Below are 20355 nucleotides of genomic sequence, written 5' to 3'. Positions count from 1 at the left end.
TCGGTCTAGTCAGTATAGTAGCTCATGCCAAAGACATTGGCTCAGCATATCGTTCCTGCGAGATTACCATATGTAAAATGATGCATGAATGAGTTATAGTGTCTGTCTACTGCTGACGGAGTGTAATACTCTAAGATGACTAAGGCACCAGAAGAAAAACCAGTGAGAGTGTGTTATATGGTGTCCGTAGAGAGCTCTAGATAGTCGCTACTAAAAGAAATTTTAGACAGCATCAACCTGAAACTGGACTACTGACATTTTCAAGTCCACGAGTTGAAAAGATAAATCACGCACTAACATAAATGAGTAGCTAACTCCAATGTGAATTAGTGTCTTATCTTGTAAAAGTCAGGATATCATAGGGGTCTGGTGATTAAGAGTTAGACCTCATATGGGGACATGTGACTCCTTGAGCATAAATCTATGTCAAACAAGGGGTTACTCTCCAAATGTTATTCTATAGACACTATTCCATACTCCATTTCTAAAGTCACCTCTGATGAACTGTTGCGATAAAAAGCAGCAGGGAAACGCGTCAGGTTACTGTATCATTAAAATCCTACTATATAAGTCAGTCGCTGATCCAAGAACACGACAGACATATAGTGACTATCTGGAGTTTTTATTCCTGTTGCTAGAACCTTACAAGTTGTTATGGTTCTATAATTGCACTTTAGTGGACTTGGGGACACTACCCTGGGTTGGAAATATTGGTAACTAGTGTTACTGTACATCCATTGGTATAATACCTTCTGGCTCTGTGGAGTCTTCTCTTCTGATGGAGCTTATGATCTTTCAATAGTGTACTGACTAGCTGCCACCACCAGGGGTCCTCCCCAACTCTTAGCCTGTATTAGGGGAAAACTATCTATTGGGCTTCCACATATTTAGGCCTATATTTTAATAAGTATTCTAATAAAGTTATAAATATTTTAATGATCCCCAATACAGTTAGTTGGTGTTTTTGGTTTTAAATGTCAATGATGTGACTTTTAAAAAACAGAAATAAAAAGACATCATTTATTGAATTTTCCAAATCATCTAAAATAATGTTATTTTTATGTTTTCATCCTTCATAATGAATGCACTTTAGAAACTATTTCTCTCCTGCTTATGTGGGTCTATTGTACCTAATTTTATGCGTGATCTCATCTGGTTAGAAAAATACCAAGCTACAAAGTACTTAACTGCAGAATGAATGAGACCAATGCCCTGAAGACTTCATGATTTAAAAAAAAAACACAAGACAGAAGTTTTTATGACTGTAACAGTGCAATGATATTATTACATTGCCAACAGCAACATATTTACTTAAAAGCTTGTGACAATAAAAGCAAATATTTTTCACTGTAATCAAGTCTAATAGCTGCCAGGATATTTGCAGCAAATAGCTCTGAAATGGTTGTTCTAATATTTTTCCAATGCTTTAGGCAATAATATTTCCCATGCTTCAAACTGAATTGCTTCCTACAGGTCATGGGGCTGTGTTGAATGCGGACGGTGATGTGGAACTTGATGCAATTATAATGGATGGCAAAAATCTTGCTGTGGGTGCAGTTTCTTGCATCAAAAACATTGCTCACCCGGTCACGTTTGCACGCACTATCATGGAACAGGTACAATACTATACTTATTCTTCTGTCTGTCTGTTGTCTTTGAATGTAAACAGAGGTAGTAAAATCTCAAAAAATCCAATAACAGAAATGCAATGGGAACCTGATGGCAATGTTGTTTAATACTGGCCATCTACAAAATATATACCTATGCTTCAGCTAATAGTTGCTCATGAAGATACCAGTGGTAAAATGGTAATATCAAACCAAAAGAATCTATAACACTGCTAGTGAAACTTCTCTGTATATATATATATATATATATATATATATATATGCATACTCTGGCTGATTCCATTCCATATCTTGCTTTTTCTCTAGATGTTGAACTTGAAAAATGGAGTTCACTTGTTTCTAAAGTATTTGTATGGTAGTGACTGGGAATATAAAATACACATAGGGGCACATTTACTTACCCGGTCCTGTGCATTCCCCGATCCGGAGTGTCCGACGTGTGCCTGCTGTGATTCATATATATCGTGTGCTCGATATCCTGCATGTGTTGCTTCCCGCTCAGGTCCGCCGGAGTTCACCTTCTTCTTCCCAGTGCATGTAAGTGCATGCCTTGCAACACAATTTTAAGCTCTGTCCGAATCAGTTGGATCATTCGACGGCCCGCCCCCCAATTTATGTCACATGAAAGCTGGCTCCGATGCACCACAATACGATCGCGTGCAACACAATCCCCTTCTAAATCCCTGTCTTCTAGATCCCCGAAAAGCGCCCGCGGGACCCTTAGTAAATAAGCCCCATAGTATTTAATGTGCATAATCCTAACACACAACAAAGGTATGTGCACGATCCTCACACACAACAAAGGTATGTGCACGATCCTCACACACAATAAACGTATGTGCATGACCCTAACACACAATAAAGGTATGTGCACGATCCTCACACACAATAAACGTATGTGCATGACCCTAACACACAATAAAGGTATGTGCATGACCCTAACACACAATAAAGTTATGTGCATGACCCTAACAAACAATAAAGGTAAGTGCACAATCCTAACACACAATAAAGGTATGTGCATAATCCTAACACACAATAAAGGTATGTGCATAATCCTAACACACACACAAAGGTATGTGCATAATCCTAACACACAACAAAGGTATGTGCATAATCCTAACACACAATAAAGGTATGTGCACGATCCTCACACACAATAAACGTATGTGCATGACCCTAACACACAATAAAGGTATGTGCATGATCCTCACATACAATAAAGGTATATGCATCATCCTAACAAACAATAAAGGTATGTGCACAATCCTCACACACAATAAAGCTATGTGCATAATCCTAACACACAACAAAGGTATGTGCACGATCCTCACACACAATAAAGGTATGTGCACAATCCTCACACACAATAAAGGTATGTGCACGATCCTCACACACAATAAAGGTATGTGCACAATCCTCACACACAATAAAGGTATGTGCATGATTCTAGCAAACAATAAAGATATGTGCATAATCCTAACACACAATAAAAGTATGTGCATGATCCTAACACACAACAAAGGTATGTGCACAATCTTTACACACAATAAAGGTATGTACACAATCTTAACACACAACAAAGGTATGTGCACAATCCTCACACACAACAAAGATATGTGCACGATCGTCACACACAACAAAGATATGTGCACGATCCTCACACACAACAAAGATATGTGCACGATCCTCACACACAATAAAGGTATGTGCACAATCCTAGCACACAATAAACATATGCGCACAATTCTTATATACAACAAAGATATCTGGATGATCCCAATATATAACAAAGATATGTGCATGATCCTAACACACAAAGGTATGTGCACGATCCTCACACACAATAAAGGTATGCGCACAATCCTAACACACAACAAAGGTATGTGCACAATCCTCACACACAATAAAGCTATGCGCACGATCCTCACACACAATAAAGGTATGTGTACACTCCTTACACATAACAAAGGTTTGTGCACGATCCTTACACACAATAAAGATATGTGCATGATCCTAACACACAAAGGTATGTGCACAATCCTTACCCACAACAAAGATATGTGCATGATCCTAACACACAAAGGTATGTGCACAATCCTTACCCACAACAAAGGTATGTGCACAATCCTCACACACAATAAAGCTATGCGCACGATCCTCACACACAATAAAGGTATGTGCACACTCCTTACACATAACAAAGGTTTGTGCACGATCCTTACACACAATAAAGATATGTGCATGATCCTAACACACAACAAGATTCTAAAACACATTAAAAGTATGTGCATAATCTTTATCATGCACATAAAATGTATGTGCACAATCCTAACACACAACAAAGGTACAATATATGTACAAATCTATTAATAAATCTATATCAGCATATAAGTACTTTGGAATTTATGTTTTAATGGATTCATGTTAAATTTCAACCCCTCTGATTTTTCAGTGAAAAAAAAGAGAACATAAATGTAGAGGTCTTTTACATTATACAATTACACAGTCATCAAAGGCTGGTTATAAAGTTTGCTTTATAAATAAAAGAGTAACATAATGACAGTTCCTTATCTCTAGATACACATGAAATCACTTTTGAATTCTGGAGAACAAAATATTTCCATATCTAGGTTTCTATTGTCTCTTTGGCTTTCTAAGAATTATTTTGTTATGTGTGATTTATGAAATGCCTTTAGTCCAATAGCCCAGTTGTTTTTTTATTTGCAAGTAGCAAATCTGGTCTTCTTTTGTGACAGAGCTGTAGGGTGGTAAAACATAACAGCCATTTTTTATATCTTAAAGCAGTGGAGTCTATTTCTCTCTCTTGTGTTGGTTGGAGTCGGTTAAACTGCACAGCTTGAGGCTTTTTTATGTAGTATCCACTTTGCTGTTCTGTCTATAGTACCGTAAATTTAAGAAGTTCTTTTATTTCTGCTCTAAATAAATAATGCTTTCAATGATCAATGAAAATGTTTAATATTAAACAAACTGAAATGTTTTAAGAGAATATGAATGGATTAAAATGTTCACACTAAATAAATATCACATTTATTATATCCTATACATGTACTTAACATGTTAGATTATATGGATAAGCTGGAAGACTTCGGGAATCATGAAACAGAATTGCAAAGTGAAAAGCAAACTTTTTGATGTTTTTGATATGATATAAAATAAAAGGCTTAAATTTTTAAGTGAAATTGCCAAAATTTCCAAAAGCCACAATAGTAATGTTTAATTGAAAAATTGTTATTACTACCCATGTCCAACTTGACTAACTTTTTGAATTAATTTAATTTTTACTGGGTAACTTTTTCCTGTATGAGGACTGTAATTATTAGGAATTAAAATGTAAGTTTTCAGAATGTGAACAAAAATATGAAAATTGACATGTATCATAAACAGTGTACACAGGGAAAAAGCAATGGATAGGGGCGAATAATTATTTTTGTTCCAAGCTTTGCCAAGTCATCTTCCATCTATTAAGTATTTCTTTAAAAGGTAGCTTTTGCACAGAAATAATTGTTGTTGTATTGTTTTCTGTTTCTTACTACAATAGATTGTATGATCAGACTGCTACGGTTTAAGTACCATTAGTTTAAGGTCTAAAGGTACAGTAATAAATGTAAAAGAAAAGAAAAAATCTAATTTTAATAAAAACCTAAAACCACAAATCCCCCCCTTTCAGTAGAACTGATATAGAAAAATAAAATAAATGTTAGGTATCCTCGCATCTCAAAATGCCTAATCTATCAAAATATAAAAATGCAAAAAGAAAAGAGACTGCACTCCAAATTGAATGTGAACAAACGGATGGGAGCTTTATTAGCCCAAGTGCAACGTTTCAGACCCTATTCAGGATCCTTTTTCAAGCAATGTGATAAGTCCAACACTCCATCTATATGGACAACATCATAAGTCATGTGATCATATCAGGTGCATTTTTACAAAAAAATAACATAACAATACATCCATAAAAATAACACAGTGAACAACATCCATTAGTATATCACAAAATATCAGTAAATGGCCATGTGTAATAACCCCATTTTTTTACCTCTAGTTACTTGGTGACAGTGTTATTATCTCCCTCGGCGTTCAGAAATACAAAGGACGCATGTGCGCGAGTCCCTATGACATCAGGGAGCCATCCACCAATCATATACCCCACATTGTATTAAACCACCTCCTTCATTCAAAACAAGCTGTGCCAATTTCTGAAAACTAGAGGTAAATAATGGGGTTATTACACATGGCCATTTAATGATATTTTGTGATATACTAATGGATGTTGTTCACTGTGTTATATTTATGGATGCATTGTTATGTAATTTTTTTGTAAAAATGCACCTGATATGATCACATGATGTTGTCCATATATATGGAGTGTTGGATTTATCACATTACATGAAAAAAGATCCTGAATAGGGCCTGAAACGTTGCACCTGGGATAATAAAGCTCCCATCCATTTGTTCACATTCAATTTGGAGTGCATTCTCTAAAAATGGTTATTTCTGGCAGTAAACCCTTAAATATGGTCCAAATATCACAATCACTGATTTTTTTATTTTTTTGCCATTTTGCAACACATTTTAATAAAAAGCGATCACAGTCCCCAAAATTGCACAAATGAAAACTTCATCTTATCCCTCAAAAAATTACTCTTTACACAGCTCCATACACTAATGTTACATACTCCATACACAAACAAGTTGTTTGCCTCAAATATGGCAAAATAAAGAAAATTATTTTACAAAAGATTTAACATTTTTTCAATTTACTAAAACATAATAAAACCTGTATATATTAATATTATTTGTTATGCAGAAAACAAGCCCTCATACAGCTCTATACATGGAAAAATATAGATTTCTGAAAGCAGCGTTAAATATAAAACCTAGTACATAGGTCCTAGCCAAAACCTCAACACATCCAATCCACAGTCCATCCAATCAATAGCATCATAAATAGCAGCGCTTCAAGGATTTGAGTGAAAAACAAATTAAGGTGCTTTATTTACAATATGCCCACAGCAACTTTTCAGCTCCCAGTTGCTGGAACCTTTTTGAAGACAAGATAAATAGATAGATATTGGCCTAGATAAAGATTGCATAGTTGTTTTTCCCCTTCCCCATTTACTAGATGGGTATTACTCGTCTGAGCCAAATGTACAAAAACAGGGTTTTCAGGAAGAAAGACAGGAAGAAATTAGATTTTTTTTTCTTATGTTACATTTTAATTTTGCTTTCTAGACTCCCCATGTTATGTTAACTGGAAGTGGAGCAAATAAATTTGCTGAAGAGATGAAAATTGAAAAAGTCCCAACAGAGGAATTAGTCACTTTAAATGCTGTTAAGGAGTGGGAACAATACCAAAAATATAAACAAAGTGTTACAAGTCTATTCAATACTGAAAGGTAAGTACCAAACTCATGCTTTGTGCACTAAATATCCTTTTGTCATTTTAAAAAAATATATCTTTACAATATTTCCTGTACATTTACTATCAAGATACTAAGGCTGTTTATAACAGCCATTGAGGATATTGGCCCTTGGCTTTCTCTGCCAGTGGCATAGTGAATGAATAATGCGAACACTACAACAATCTTCCCCTCTAATCCAGTTATGATCTTTCCTATGAATGAGGGGCAACTTTAAATAATTGGAATACCTCTTCAATGAATGGTTGGCGTCTTGCACAAAGTGATTTTTATGGGATTTCTAGCAATAATTTTTCTACATTGACAAGCTTATAATTGGAATTTTCATAAAATAGGTCTGTAAGTATGTAATAAGATATATTTTCAAAATAACAAACAGTATAACAAATCCTCCTTTCTGGTAACTGCATGTTCTCCACAATTTTGCTGTACAAAATAGAATGTCATTTTTGTATGTGGTCATAAAATGAGATGCCATTCTGATGTACAGACTCTGTAAAGTGACAATAAAAATCAAGATATTTGTAGAAAGCCTCGGAGAATGGCATCAAATCACAATACAGCTTACCATTTTCAGCAATGGCCCTTTTTGTGTACTCTTGCCATATACAATACATTATTGCAAACTGCTGTCCTGTTTTTATCACTTGTAGCACATAAGCTTTCAGACTTCTCTCTGCAGTGCTCTGGTGGCTATTATTATGGCTATTATTTTTTTTTTCACAAAATTGACCCTATATTGTTGAGTATGTAGGCGACTTACATGTATTACCGGGAAAAAATTAGGCCACTAAGCATATTGGCTATAAAGAAGATTCGGACATTATTTGGAGGCAGGGGCGGACTGGGAATTTAAAGTGGCCCTGGAAAAAACTGTAAAAGTGGCCCCATTCTGTGGGTGGGGTCAAAACAAGTAGGCGTGGCCTTGTGCTGTGGGTGGAGTTCCTAAACTCCAAAAACTGTTTATAGATGGTCTAAATTAACATGTACACTGCAAAGAAAGAGACTCATACTGCCTCCCTTATACAGGAATAACACTTCTATTTTAAGAGCACACAACTTAATACTGCCATATATGTACAATAAAAACATACTACAATACCTTCTCCGATAAACATGAATATAACTACTATAATGCTACCCCCTGTGTACAAGAATACAACTACTAAAATGCTGCCCCCTGTGTACAACAATACAACTACTAAAATGCTGCCGCCTGTGTACAACAATACAACTACTATAATGTTGCCCCCTGTGTACAACAATACAACTACTATAATACTGCCCCTATGTATAAGAATACAACTACTATAATACTGCCCCCTATGTACAAGAATATAGCTACTATTACTAGTAGCCAGCACCCCCCCCCAGTATACAGCCAGCCCACTGTAGTATATAGCCAGTCAAGCCCCCCAATATACAGCCAGTCCCCCAGTATACAGCCAGACAGACCTCCTAGTATATTCAGTCCGCCCAGTATACAGCCACTCAGTCTGCCCACTATATTGCCAGCCCCTGCCCCAGTATACAGCCAGACAGCCCCTGCCCCAGTATACAGCCAGACAGCCCTGCCCCAGTATACAGCCAGACAGCCCCCGCCCCAGTATACAGCCAGACAGCCCCTGTCCCAGTATATAGCCAGACAGCCCCTGCCCCAGTATACAGCCACCCCCCCCCCAGGATATAGCCAGACAGCCCCTGTCCCAGTATACTGCCAGCCCCCCCAGTATATAGCCAGACAGCCCCTGCCCCAGTATACAGCCAGCCCCCCCCAGTATATAGCCAGACAGCCCCTGTCCCAGTATACTGCCAGCCCCCCCAGTATATAGCCAGACAGCCCCTGTCCCAGTATATAGCCAGACAGCCCCTGCCCCAGTATATAGCCAGACATCCCCTGCCCCAGTACACAGCTAGACATCCCCTGCCCCAGTATATAGCCAGATAGCCCCTGCCCCAGTATACAGTGCCTACAAGTAATATTCAACCCCCTACAGGTTTGATAAGAAGCAAATAAGTTAGAGCCTTCAAACTTCAAACAAGAGCAGGATTTATTAACAGATGCATAAATCTTACAAACCAAAAAGTTATGTTGCTTAGTTATATTTTAATAAATTTTAAACATAAAAGTGTGGGTCATTTATTATTCAACCCCTAGGTTTAATATTTTGTGGAATAACACTTTTTGCAATTACAGCTAATAATCGTCTTTTATAAGACCTGATCAGGCCGGCACAGGTCTCTGGAGTTATCTTGGCCCACTCCTCCATGCAGATCTTCTCCAAGTTATCTAGGTTCTTTGGGTGTCTCATGTGGACTTTAATCTTGAGCTCCTTTCACAAGTTTTCAATTGGGTTAAGGTCAGGAGACTGACTAGGCCACTGCAATACCATGATTTTTTCCCTCTTGAACCAGGCCTTGGTTTTCTTGGCTGTGTGCTTTGGGTCATTGTCTTGTTGGAAGATGAAATGATGACGCATCTTAAGATCCTTGATGGAGGAGCAGAGGCTCTTGACCAAAATCTCCAAGTAGGCCGTTCTATCCATCTTCCCATGGATGCGGACCAGATGGCCAGGCCCCTTGGCTGAGAAGCAGCCCCACAGCATGATGCTGCCACCACCATGCTTTACTGTAGGGATGGTATTGTTTCGGTCGTATGCAGTGCCATCCAGTCTCCAAACATCATGTGTGTGGTTGGCACCAAAGATCTCGATCTTGGTCTCATCAGACCAGAGAACCATGAACCAGTCTGTCTCAGAGTCCTCCAAGTGATCATGAGCAAACAGTAAACCAGCCTTGACATGACGCTTTGAAAGTAAAGGTACATGCTTGTCTGGAACGGAGACTATTGCGGTGGAGTACGTTACTTATGGTATTGACTGAAACCAATGTCCCCACTGCCATGAGATCTTCCCGGAGCTCCTTCTTTGTTGTCCTTGGGTTAGCCTTAACTCTTCGGACAAGCCTGGCCTCGGCACGGGAGGAATCTTTCAAAGGCGGTCCAGGCCGTGGAAGGCTAACAGTTGTTCCATAAGCCTTCCACTTCCGGATGATGCTTCAAACAGTGGAGACAGGTAGGCCCAACTCCTTGGAAAGGGTTTTGTACCCCTTGCCAGCCTTGTGACCCTCCACGATCTTGTCTCTAATGGCCTTGGAATGCTCCTTTGTCTTTCCCATGTTGACCGTGTATGAGGCTGGTCACAAGTTTGGGGAGGGTTTTAAATAGTCAGAAAAGGCTGGAAAACAGATAATTAATCCAAACATGTGAAGCCCATTGTTCTTTGTGCCTGAACTACTTCTTAATACTTTAGGGGAACCAAACAGAATTCTGGTGGTTTGAGGGGTTGAATAATAATTGACCCATACTTTTATGTTTAAAATTTATTAAAATTTAACTGAGCAACATAACTTTTTGGTTTGTAAGATTTATGCATCTGTTAATATATCCTGCTCTTGTTTGAAGTTTGAAGGCTCTAACTTATTTGCTTCTTATCAAACCTGCTAAATCTGCAGGGGGTTGAATAGTACTTGTAGGCACTGTATAGCCAGATAGCCCCTGCCCCAGTATATAGCCAGACACCTCCTGCCTCAGTATACAGCCAGCCAGTCACCCATCTATACAGCCCCCACCCCTCCTGTATACAGCAGCCACCTCTGGTATACAGCCATCCCCCAGGTATACAGCCATCCCCCAGGTATACAGCCAGCCGTCTTATGTATACAGCCAGCCTCCAGGTATACAGCCAGGCCCCAGGTATACAGCCAGCCCCCGTTATACAGCCAGCCCCCATTATACAGCCAGCCCCCAGGTATACGGCCAGCCCCACCACAGTTCATAAAAATAAAAACACATGAAACTCACCTTTCCGATGCTCCGACGCTGCTCCCCTACTTGATCCAGTTTGGCCGCGGTGACAGGTCCGTACGCGCCGGCGTTGCACAGACCATGATGTCAGCCACTTGCGCATACAGACCTGTCACCGCGGCCGAACTGGATCAAGTAGGGGAGCAGCGTCGGAAAGGTGAGTTTCATGTGTTTTTATATTACCACCGGCCCCACCAGTGCCAGACCGGCCCCGGACCGGACCAAAACTAATCCGCCCCTGTTTGGAGGGTTACCCCAGGGACTGTTGCCCATCTAGCAATTTATTTGTATTGTAAGATTTAGCTACTTTCTGGTTAGGCCAAACAACATGATTGTCTTGACAAGAAACTAAGATAAATACATGTAATTATGTGAACCCTATTTCTCTCAGTTTCAACTCACAAAAATGTTCTTTTCCTGCACAGCTCCTGGACAGCTCTGTTATTCTTTCAATATAGGCCTCATGATTGCTACTAGACTGTTTTCAGATTGTTTGTGTCCACTTACATATGTCTTTCTCTTTTGCCAAACATCACACAATCTTGTAGTCTTAATAACCTTTCTAATAACTAACCTGTTGTCCAACAGGTTTATCAAGTCAGGTGATTGTATCAAAAGATACAAAAAGAGACAGAAAGCATTAAAGAATATAGGAGCACATTTACCAAGGTCCTTGGAGCAGTCTTTGCACCTTCTTTTAGGTGGAAACTGCTTGCACAGGTATAAGTGCCTGCACCACATTTTTGTTGCACCTGATCCCTGTGCTCAGTCAGACCATGCGCCAGATTTATCATGCAAAGTAAGACAGAATTGTGTTGCACTCTCCATGTTAAAGGTGCCTGTTCTTCATGAATCTGGGGCACCCTGCATTATTCACAGGCAAACTACATTTAGTGCAGTTTGCACTACTCTTAGTAAATCTTCCCCATAGAGTTTACTGTTTTTCACAAATTGAACATTTAATCATCCCATCATGCTTTTCTTTACATCACGTTGGAGCACATTTACTAAGAGCAGTGCGAATTGCAGTAAATGCGGTTTGCCTGTGTATAATGCACGGCGCGCCAGATTCATGAAGAACGTGCGCCAGAACTCATGAATCTGGTGCTCCCTGCACTGGCCCGACAAAGTTTGCTACCTTTTTTTTTGTGTACCTTAAACATAGGGAGCGTGTGATACATCTCTGTCTGACTTCGCATGTTAAATCAGGTGCACTGAGCACCAGAACTTCCCCTTATTTTTGTCACATGATACCTAGTATAGCGGCACCACAAAAGGATCTCGTGTGGCTCAAAAGTGTCTCAGACACTTCTTAAATACCTGTGCAAGCAAAAAAAAACCATACAAAGTCCGAAAGAAAACTGGTGCAAGGACCTTAGTAAATGTGCCCCATTATTATTACAACATACATTTTAATGTTTATTTCTTTATTGGTGGATGCATTGACTTTTCCTCTTTTAAAAAACAATAGATAGTTACAGCTAAAAAAGACAAATGTCCATCAACCTCGACAGACAAGCTACCATGTTTTACCAATGAGAGACATACAAACAGAAGCTCCTCTCCTATCTTTAGCCACCCCCTGTTAAATTGTATATTAGTTGAATCAATTAATTTTTTTTCTAGATTTAAGCAAATGGTTTGTAATTATTAAAGGTTTGAGAAATTCTTATATTTTTTTTATTTTTTAAAGGGCATCTACCATCAGTTTTACTTTAATGATGTACCTCAGGACCTCTTTTTTTATAACTCTATATGCCCTCACTGCAGCAATATAAAGTAATATAAATTATGCTAATTAGCCTGGGGCACTCCAGCTACCTCATCTGAGCATCTCTGAGCACCTCATCTGATAATCCATTCACTCCCTAGCCCCCCTCCCCCCTCCCATTGTGCTAGGGCGGGATTTCTAGATCTTAGGGGGTTTGAATAGCTAATTGATGAGGTTTGATTAACTCTTTCTTCGTGAGGAAAAGAAAATGATTAATTCTGGTTCAGGTTTTTTTTAGCTTTATTTGTTGGCTGTACACCATACCATAAATAATTAATTATCTCTATTCTATGGGTCACCACGATTATGGCAATATTTCATTTATATAGCTTTTTTATGGTTGACTTGTTTTGCAGAATATGGAACTCATTTGTTGAGAAATTAGTTGTTTTTGCATCACCATGTTCTAAGAGGCATAACATTTTTATATTTTTTGTATATGTGAGTTATGTTAGGGCTTGTTTTTTGCACATTGTAATAGATTGTGTGTAAAATTCTGATATAGAAGTTATTTTTTCTGTCTTATACTGGAAAGCATTCCAAGTGTTCTCCAAGCAGCGGGGGAGCTGTTGCATATGGAGTTGTGAGCTTACTTTACATTGTTTAGACTTTGTTATATAACATTCTCATATACTGCATTGTACTACAGTATGATAGTATATGGTAAGATCAATCAGACAACCTAGGGTTAAAGTACCCTAGGGAGTCTGAAAAACAGTAAAAGATAAAAAAAAGTTTAAAAAAAAACCATTAAATTAAACTAAATCAAGCCCTCACACGTGTCTTTACATGGAAAAATAAAAGAGTAATAGATTTTTGAAGGTGGAAATGCAAAACCAAAAAAGGGTCTGGTTATTAAGGGGTTAATAACAAAATACAACCATTTACCAGCCTCAGATTTTATAGGCAGCTTATTCAAAAATCATAGAAAGAAAATTGTAAATATATTGAGAGATATATGTAACTAAAGTAACTAAAAGTAACATAAGAATAATTCTGATTATGAACAGATAAGAAATGATAAATAAAAGTCTTTAGTTTAAAATTAGCACAATATACTTGCATGCTTGGTAGCTACCATACATAATGCTTCCATTTTGATAATAAGAAGAAACCAACCAACAGTACTGGTATTTTTTCCTGTTATAACTAACAGATGCATCATTAGAGGGGGTCCACCCACATATAAGTCTATTATAAAAGGTGTTAACTAAAGTATTCAGTTTATCAGTAGTATTTCGTTTCCATTATTCTAAGCAAAATAACAAATCGTTTTTTCATGGCACTTAAGAAACTTCTCAGCTGGCAGCCATGTCACTGAGGGTTATAAGACTAAGTGTAAAGCATACAGCACTCAAGGAAGCTAATAATCTTCATACCTCACCCTCCCTACATAGTGGATCCAAGAAAACAGTACAAGCGGTCCCCTACTTAAGGACACCTGACTTACAGACGACCCCTAGTTTAAGGCGGACCTCTCTACCCCCTGTGACCTTTGGTGAAGCTGGATGCTTTACTATAGTCCCAGACTGCAATGTTTAGCTGTAAAATGTCTGTAATGAAGTTTTATGGATAATCCTTGGTCCCATTACAGCAAAACATTTTGAAAAGAATTTTGTCTGGAACTACAAATGTACAAGTGTAAAATAAACAGTTCTGACTTACATACAAAATCAACATAAGTACAAACCCACGGAACCTATCTTGTACGTAACCCGGGGACTGCCTGTAATGTCAAAAAGCACATAAATACCTAAAGGCTAGGAGGGCAACATACAGAGAAAATAAAACATAGGCAGCAGAGAATAGTATAAATACAGGCTTTGTGACTGTGTCTAATTAGGGGTTTTTGAAATGTCACACATTACTGTTTTCTTGGATCCGCTATGTAAGGTATGGTATGAGAGGTATGGGAATTTGGGGTTCATTGTCTGCTGTAGTATATTGGATTTTATTGTGCTGGAATAAACATTATTGTTCACCTTTGTTTGTGCATTATTAGGTTGCTTGATAGTGATCATTCTACCAGCATTTCTCTTTTATGGTGTTATTATTGGTAGGTGGGGAATTATATTATTATACCACCCATATTTCATTCTGAACTGCATTGTAGTTGGAGCTTAGTTAGTGAAATGGTTTTGAATTTTACGGGTTAAGGCAATAGATATTGAATTTCTCAATATATATATAGATCTGTAAAATAAATTAATTGTATGTGCATATATTGAAAGCTTAGAATAAATATATTTAACTCAGATGTTTGGAAAGAAAAACAGCACAGTGTACATTTTCCTTCTAGTAGAACACAGCAATGCCATTCATATTGCAGACATATGGAATGGGATTAAAGTAGACCAGCAGGTGCTCTGGGAAGCCTGCCAAGAGAGTTTTACAGAAGTATGCTTTCATTGTCACCTTGAATTTACTGTGATAGAAGCTAGCCAGAAAACATGTGAACATCTACTCTACTGATAGCATAAAATAAGGTGATCTCCTACTGGGTAACAATAAAAATAGCCTGGTATTTCTCCTGCGTGGCAATGTGCTAATTTGGTACTATTCATCTTATGTCTAAATTTCATTACTGATGACACTTGTGTGAGTAATGTTCCCTCTATGAGAAATGTCTTCCTCTGATTACAGAACATTTAGAACTCAATTACTGTTGGCACATTAGAGATTATTTAACTGCAAAACACGATGGGCTTTTCTGACAGATTGGGAAACCTTCCTTTAAAATATATGAATGAGTTACAAAGTTAGTCAGATTATCATAATGCACTGCTTCCAATGACGTGTTCACCATGGTCTGCAGATTACAATGAAGTTAAATGTTACTGCTAGTGCTGGCAAGTATTTCAGACAAAGTGAAAAGTAATGAAGCTTCTAGCTCTAGGTACAAAAGAAAGATTGAAAATGAAGACTTTCAAAAATGTAGTGTGATGGTGATAATTAAGTCTATCCTATCTTTAATGTGTCCCTACAGTAAGTAATGTAAAGTGGAAGGGGAAAGGTGAACAACAACTCTCAGAAAGCCAAAGTTAGTATCAGGATTGCACATTGGCACAAAATCATAGACTAAAATATTACCAAAATGCCAAGAATGCCAAAATAACAAAAAGAAGTATTTGTAATGCCAAAATCAGACATGTGATAGCAGAGTAAGGAATACAAGGCGAGGTCAGAAACAGAATATCATAATGCAGATATGTAAACTGGATAGGTGCTGGAAAGTATTTAGCTGTAACGAATCACCCAAAATACAGGTGTAAAACAGGACTCTGGGATGCCTCTTAGAGCCACACTGGGCCACACAAAATACATGACAGATGATGGCTCAAACATTGTTGAGAATCCCTGAAATCTGACAAAATCTTTTATTACTTAGTCCTTGATCTAAATGCCAAGTTGTTTGTTAACGTATTTAAAAATCATTACATTTGGCAAGGGTCTGTCTGAAGCAATGAGAAAGTATGCAAAGTTTCCCAGGATTGGATAAGGAAAACCACGCCTCTTTTAACTACTGTACCTTGTAAGGCAGCTCCCTTGACATCAAGCACGACCTACAGGAAGCCTTATGACATGATGCAGGATTAAAACCAAACCAATATATCTATTCCAGAAGGAACAGACTCCAAACTGTAGATAACACTGTTGCGACCTGATTGGGTCTCCCCATTACAGTGTAGGGAACTGGTTTGGCTGGGTGAAAAAATTATAGTAAGATTGTATACAAAATAATTTGGTAGTGATTTCAGATATACTCTGAGTTTGACTTTAGTGGTAACTTTTGTAATTTAATATTAGTTATTTATTTATGTTCATAATTTTTGCATATGTAAAAATAATGTTGACATACAACCATAATTTTATATGACAGGTTTAATATAAAAAATATTACATTTAGCACAATCATTGATTAGAAATTATGTTACATTTGTTACTCTCTATAGGACACATGATACTGTTGGTGCTGTAGCAATTGATTCAAAGGGCAATGTATCCTGTGCTACATCAACTGGTGGAATTACAAATAAAATGGTGGGACGAGTTGGAGATAGCCCAATTATTGGTATGTTGTCATATATTTCTAAATTGCAAGCATTTTTTTTTTAATAAACAGTAATCGAAAATATTCCCTGAACTGTATTTGAACAACAATATTTGGGTAGAGAATTGATAAAAGTAAATTAAAGTAAATCATTTTTAAATCCTAGATTTGTCAATGCTACAATTTATTTCTCGTTTTTAATTCATCTCCATAAAATGGCGTCATCTGTCACCCCTGTCTACTCTTTATGTCTGGCACTTAGAGGCTTTGTGAAATTTATGAAAATTTAGGAGCAATGGAGACCTCACAATTGCTGCTGTGGCTCACAATTGTAGCACCTTCCAGCTGTTCCTACATGTATTTAGAAAATGATAAACATACTTAAATTGAACTGTGTTCAAATGAGAATGTCTGTGTCTCCGAGCAAATTAGAGATTATAGATACACGTCAGCTTTTCATGTACAGATATAAATACTTTATCATGTTAAAGTAATTACAATTAAGTGGCAAATATTTACAAATTATAGAACAGCAGGTCCTTCGTTAATGTTTATTCTGTAACAGAATACTCATTCATGTTATAGATTAAATTGCATAATGAATAAATTATGCGTTAAGCAAGTACAAGCACTGTATAGGGAAATGCCTGATGACTCTGCTAGTACGAATTCCTGGAAATGGGACCCTTGTATAGTTGTAAATACTAAAGCTGCAAGCTAGACAAGACGATAAGTGTTCTATGACTACAGTAAAATTGTGAAAGAAACTAATACAACAGCACTTTAGATGAACTATGCATTAAATGAATTATTTAGTGCAGGTTATTAAAATCTCAAGACAGTAATGTCTTTGTGTACAACAAATAGTGCTTTGCACTGCATACTACTGACAAAGTCAACTGTAAATGACTTGTCCTTTACACTTCCTCTCTTGTGTACATCATACTTAAAGAGGTCTTCCCACCAAGCAAGTTAGGCTCTATCCACAGGGCTTACTTGAAGTTCACCGGGGTCTCATTCATTAGACCCTCACAGATCACGAGAATGAGGGGTCCAATGAAGTCCCAGGTACCTCCGCCGGACCCCTCATCTCTCCCAGAGATGAGTGGAGCAGATGTGCCGTGCATGACCATTCTGCTCCATTAATCTCTATGGAGCTGACGGAGATTGCAGAGCGCCACTGATCAGCAAGTTCCTGATGGATACCCTGTGGATGGAGCCTAACTTGTTTGGTGGGAAAACCCCTTCAATATTAATTTTAATTATTAATATTAATGGCTTTCTAGTCTTAGTTTGAATAGAATACTATACCATGTCTATGCCAAGTCTTTATATTGATTGGTCGCTTATAGAGAAATATTCCAATACCCGTAATGAGTTATCCCAGTTGAATGTCTGCAAGGAGACATATGAAAAGTAAATTCACCAAGTCAAATTATTGCTTAAAAAATGTATGATCTCTAACAATGGGGCACATTTACAAAGGGCAGTGCTCCAGTTTTCTGTCAGACTTTGCACGTTCTTTTTAGTGCAAACTGCTTGCACAGATATTTAAGAAGTGCCACATTTGTGTTGCACGTGACCCTTTTGTGGTGCAGCTGCACTAGGCACCATGCAACACAAATTAGGAGGCGTTCTGGTGCTCAGTCAGGATGTGCGCCAGATTTTATACAGTTGTGTCAGACGCCCCAACTGCATATAGTTTGCACTGTTGTTAGTAAATGTGCCCTAATATTCTTCCTCAAGTAATTCTTGTGCTATTTTTTTATATTTGGCCAAAATAGCCATACATATTAGAGAGATGTTGGCAGAATCCACCAACATGATATAGTGGGTTGTATTAACTAAGATAATGTGAGGGAAAAGAAGATGTGCTGTACAAGTTTACTTCTGTTTCCCCATTTAGAACACCTGAATACTTTGTGAATGTGTAAGTAGGAAGCCATAAGGAAAAGCTTTCAACTGAATACATTTCACTATGAAGCTGCTTTGAAAGTGAGTTGTTTGATACAGGACTGGTTTCTACTTCAAAGTGATTAGTTCCCAGATCTGGTCAAAACAAAGAGAGTTCTATGTGTCAATTACTGAACTAGATGCAGCTTTATCTGCAGAAACTCTTTGGCAATACATCAACTTTCTGCCCCAACTCTCTGCTAGAATGCTTGCAAAGCCGAAACATTACCGTATTTTTCGGACTATAAGGAGCACAAAAAATCATTTTATCCTTGATACTTACAGCTGCCTTGAACTGTGCACAGGACTGCCACCTGCTGGTCATTCATACTTATAATCAGGTGCGCCTTATAATCCGGTGTGCCTTATATATGAACCTAGACATTTTAGCAGGCATTTATTGATGGTGCGCCTAATACTCAAGTGTGCCTTATAGTCCGAAAAATACTGTAAGTCAAAGTCTGGGAACCCTTTGTTTACTAGATTAACTTCTTATCTCAAGGATCAGTTAATGGTATGGTTGATGACCTACTTGGCTAGTTCCTCATTATAACGATGCAAAGAATAAAAGGGATGCATCAATTGGAACTCATGATGAAAGCCGTAAAAAAAAAACCAAAAGAAAATGGAACATTGTTCATTTTTGTAATAGAAAACATCAAATATACATGGCTTCTGGAAAGAGGCGAATGGAAAACGGAAAACGGAAAAATTGGTCCTGAAAGGTTTATGTTAGCTAACAAAACTTACATCAGATAGATATCACAGTCCTTTTTAGACCTAACTAACCTAAATACATTTTTGTACATTCAGTTATTTTGTCTTTAATAAGTGAATATGTGTAAACCTAATTAAATCCAATGATGTTTTACAACAAAAATAAATAAGTCCAATTGAGGCCACTACTCTTCCCAGGCATTACAAACAGCATTTATTTTGAAGTCAAGTTGTTTTCAAATTGTGTATAGAAAAGATTTATGCGTTGGACAGATTGTTACCACTTTCAAGATTGTAAATTGCTTCATTGCTGTTCTATCTTTTAAAAGAGAGCAGCCTATTTGTATGAGAGTCTGGCATTTGGCACTGACCACCAGTAGCTTGTAAATACTTCATTTAAATCTCCGTATTTAAAAAGTTGATAACTGCCAAAATGATTTGACTATCGTTTCTGTTCTGCCAAGCATAGAAAGGATCTGGAAATGGATCAAAAGTAAAATTATGCCCACAAGTAGTTTGTTTTTTATTTCAATCCTTACTGCTACCTCAAAATATGTTCTGGTGACAGATGCCAATGTATATCTGGAAGAGAGTGGCTTGTAAAATGTTCAGGCACTTTGTATCATTTTATCACAGTTATTTGGCTTTTAACTGATTCATTTCTCAAAATGTCTCTTACCGATATTTCAATTATTAAGAGCAACATTGTTATCAGCGGTAGAGCGGCATGTGCAGTTTCTAAAATTTGTATCTTTTTCTGTGGCCACTGCTGTGCAACTTTTACCAACATTCATCCCTTTAGCCATGTGCCTGATTTGCCATGTCATCTTATATGAAAGTCTAGGGATAAAAAAATAAGTGCATAAAAAAAAGAGCTTTTTTTTTGTTAGTGTTTTAAACCGCTGTATCGCGGTTTAAAACACTTT

The 20355-nt window shown here is 37.6% G+C and overlaps 1 protein-coding gene across 2 annotated transcripts in view; it reads left to right on the top strand.

Moving 5' to 3' along the window:
- The window catches only part of LOC140121962 (isoaspartyl peptidase/L-asparaginase-like), a 96170-nt gene that overhangs the window by 61418 nt on the left and 14397 nt on the right, over positions 1–20355 (top strand). For both annotated transcript variants that reach the window (XM_072142215.1, XM_072142216.1), the window contains exons 3-5: positions 1474–1616; positions 6885–7048; positions 16662–16780. In XM_072142215.1, coding sequence (XP_071998316.1) covers positions 1474–1616; positions 6885–7048; positions 16662–16780 — 426 coding nt within the window. The remainder of the gene's footprint in view (positions 1–1473; positions 1617–6884; positions 7049–16661; positions 16781–20355) is intronic.

This window comes from Engystomops pustulosus, chromosome 3 (assembly GCF_040894005.1).
Source record: "Engystomops pustulosus chromosome 3, aEngPut4.maternal, whole genome shotgun sequence".
In the NCBI taxonomy this organism is placed as follows: Eukaryota; Metazoa; Chordata; class Amphibia; order Anura; family Leptodactylidae; genus Engystomops; species Engystomops pustulosus.
This window is presented reverse-complemented; position numbering and strand designations above follow the sequence as displayed.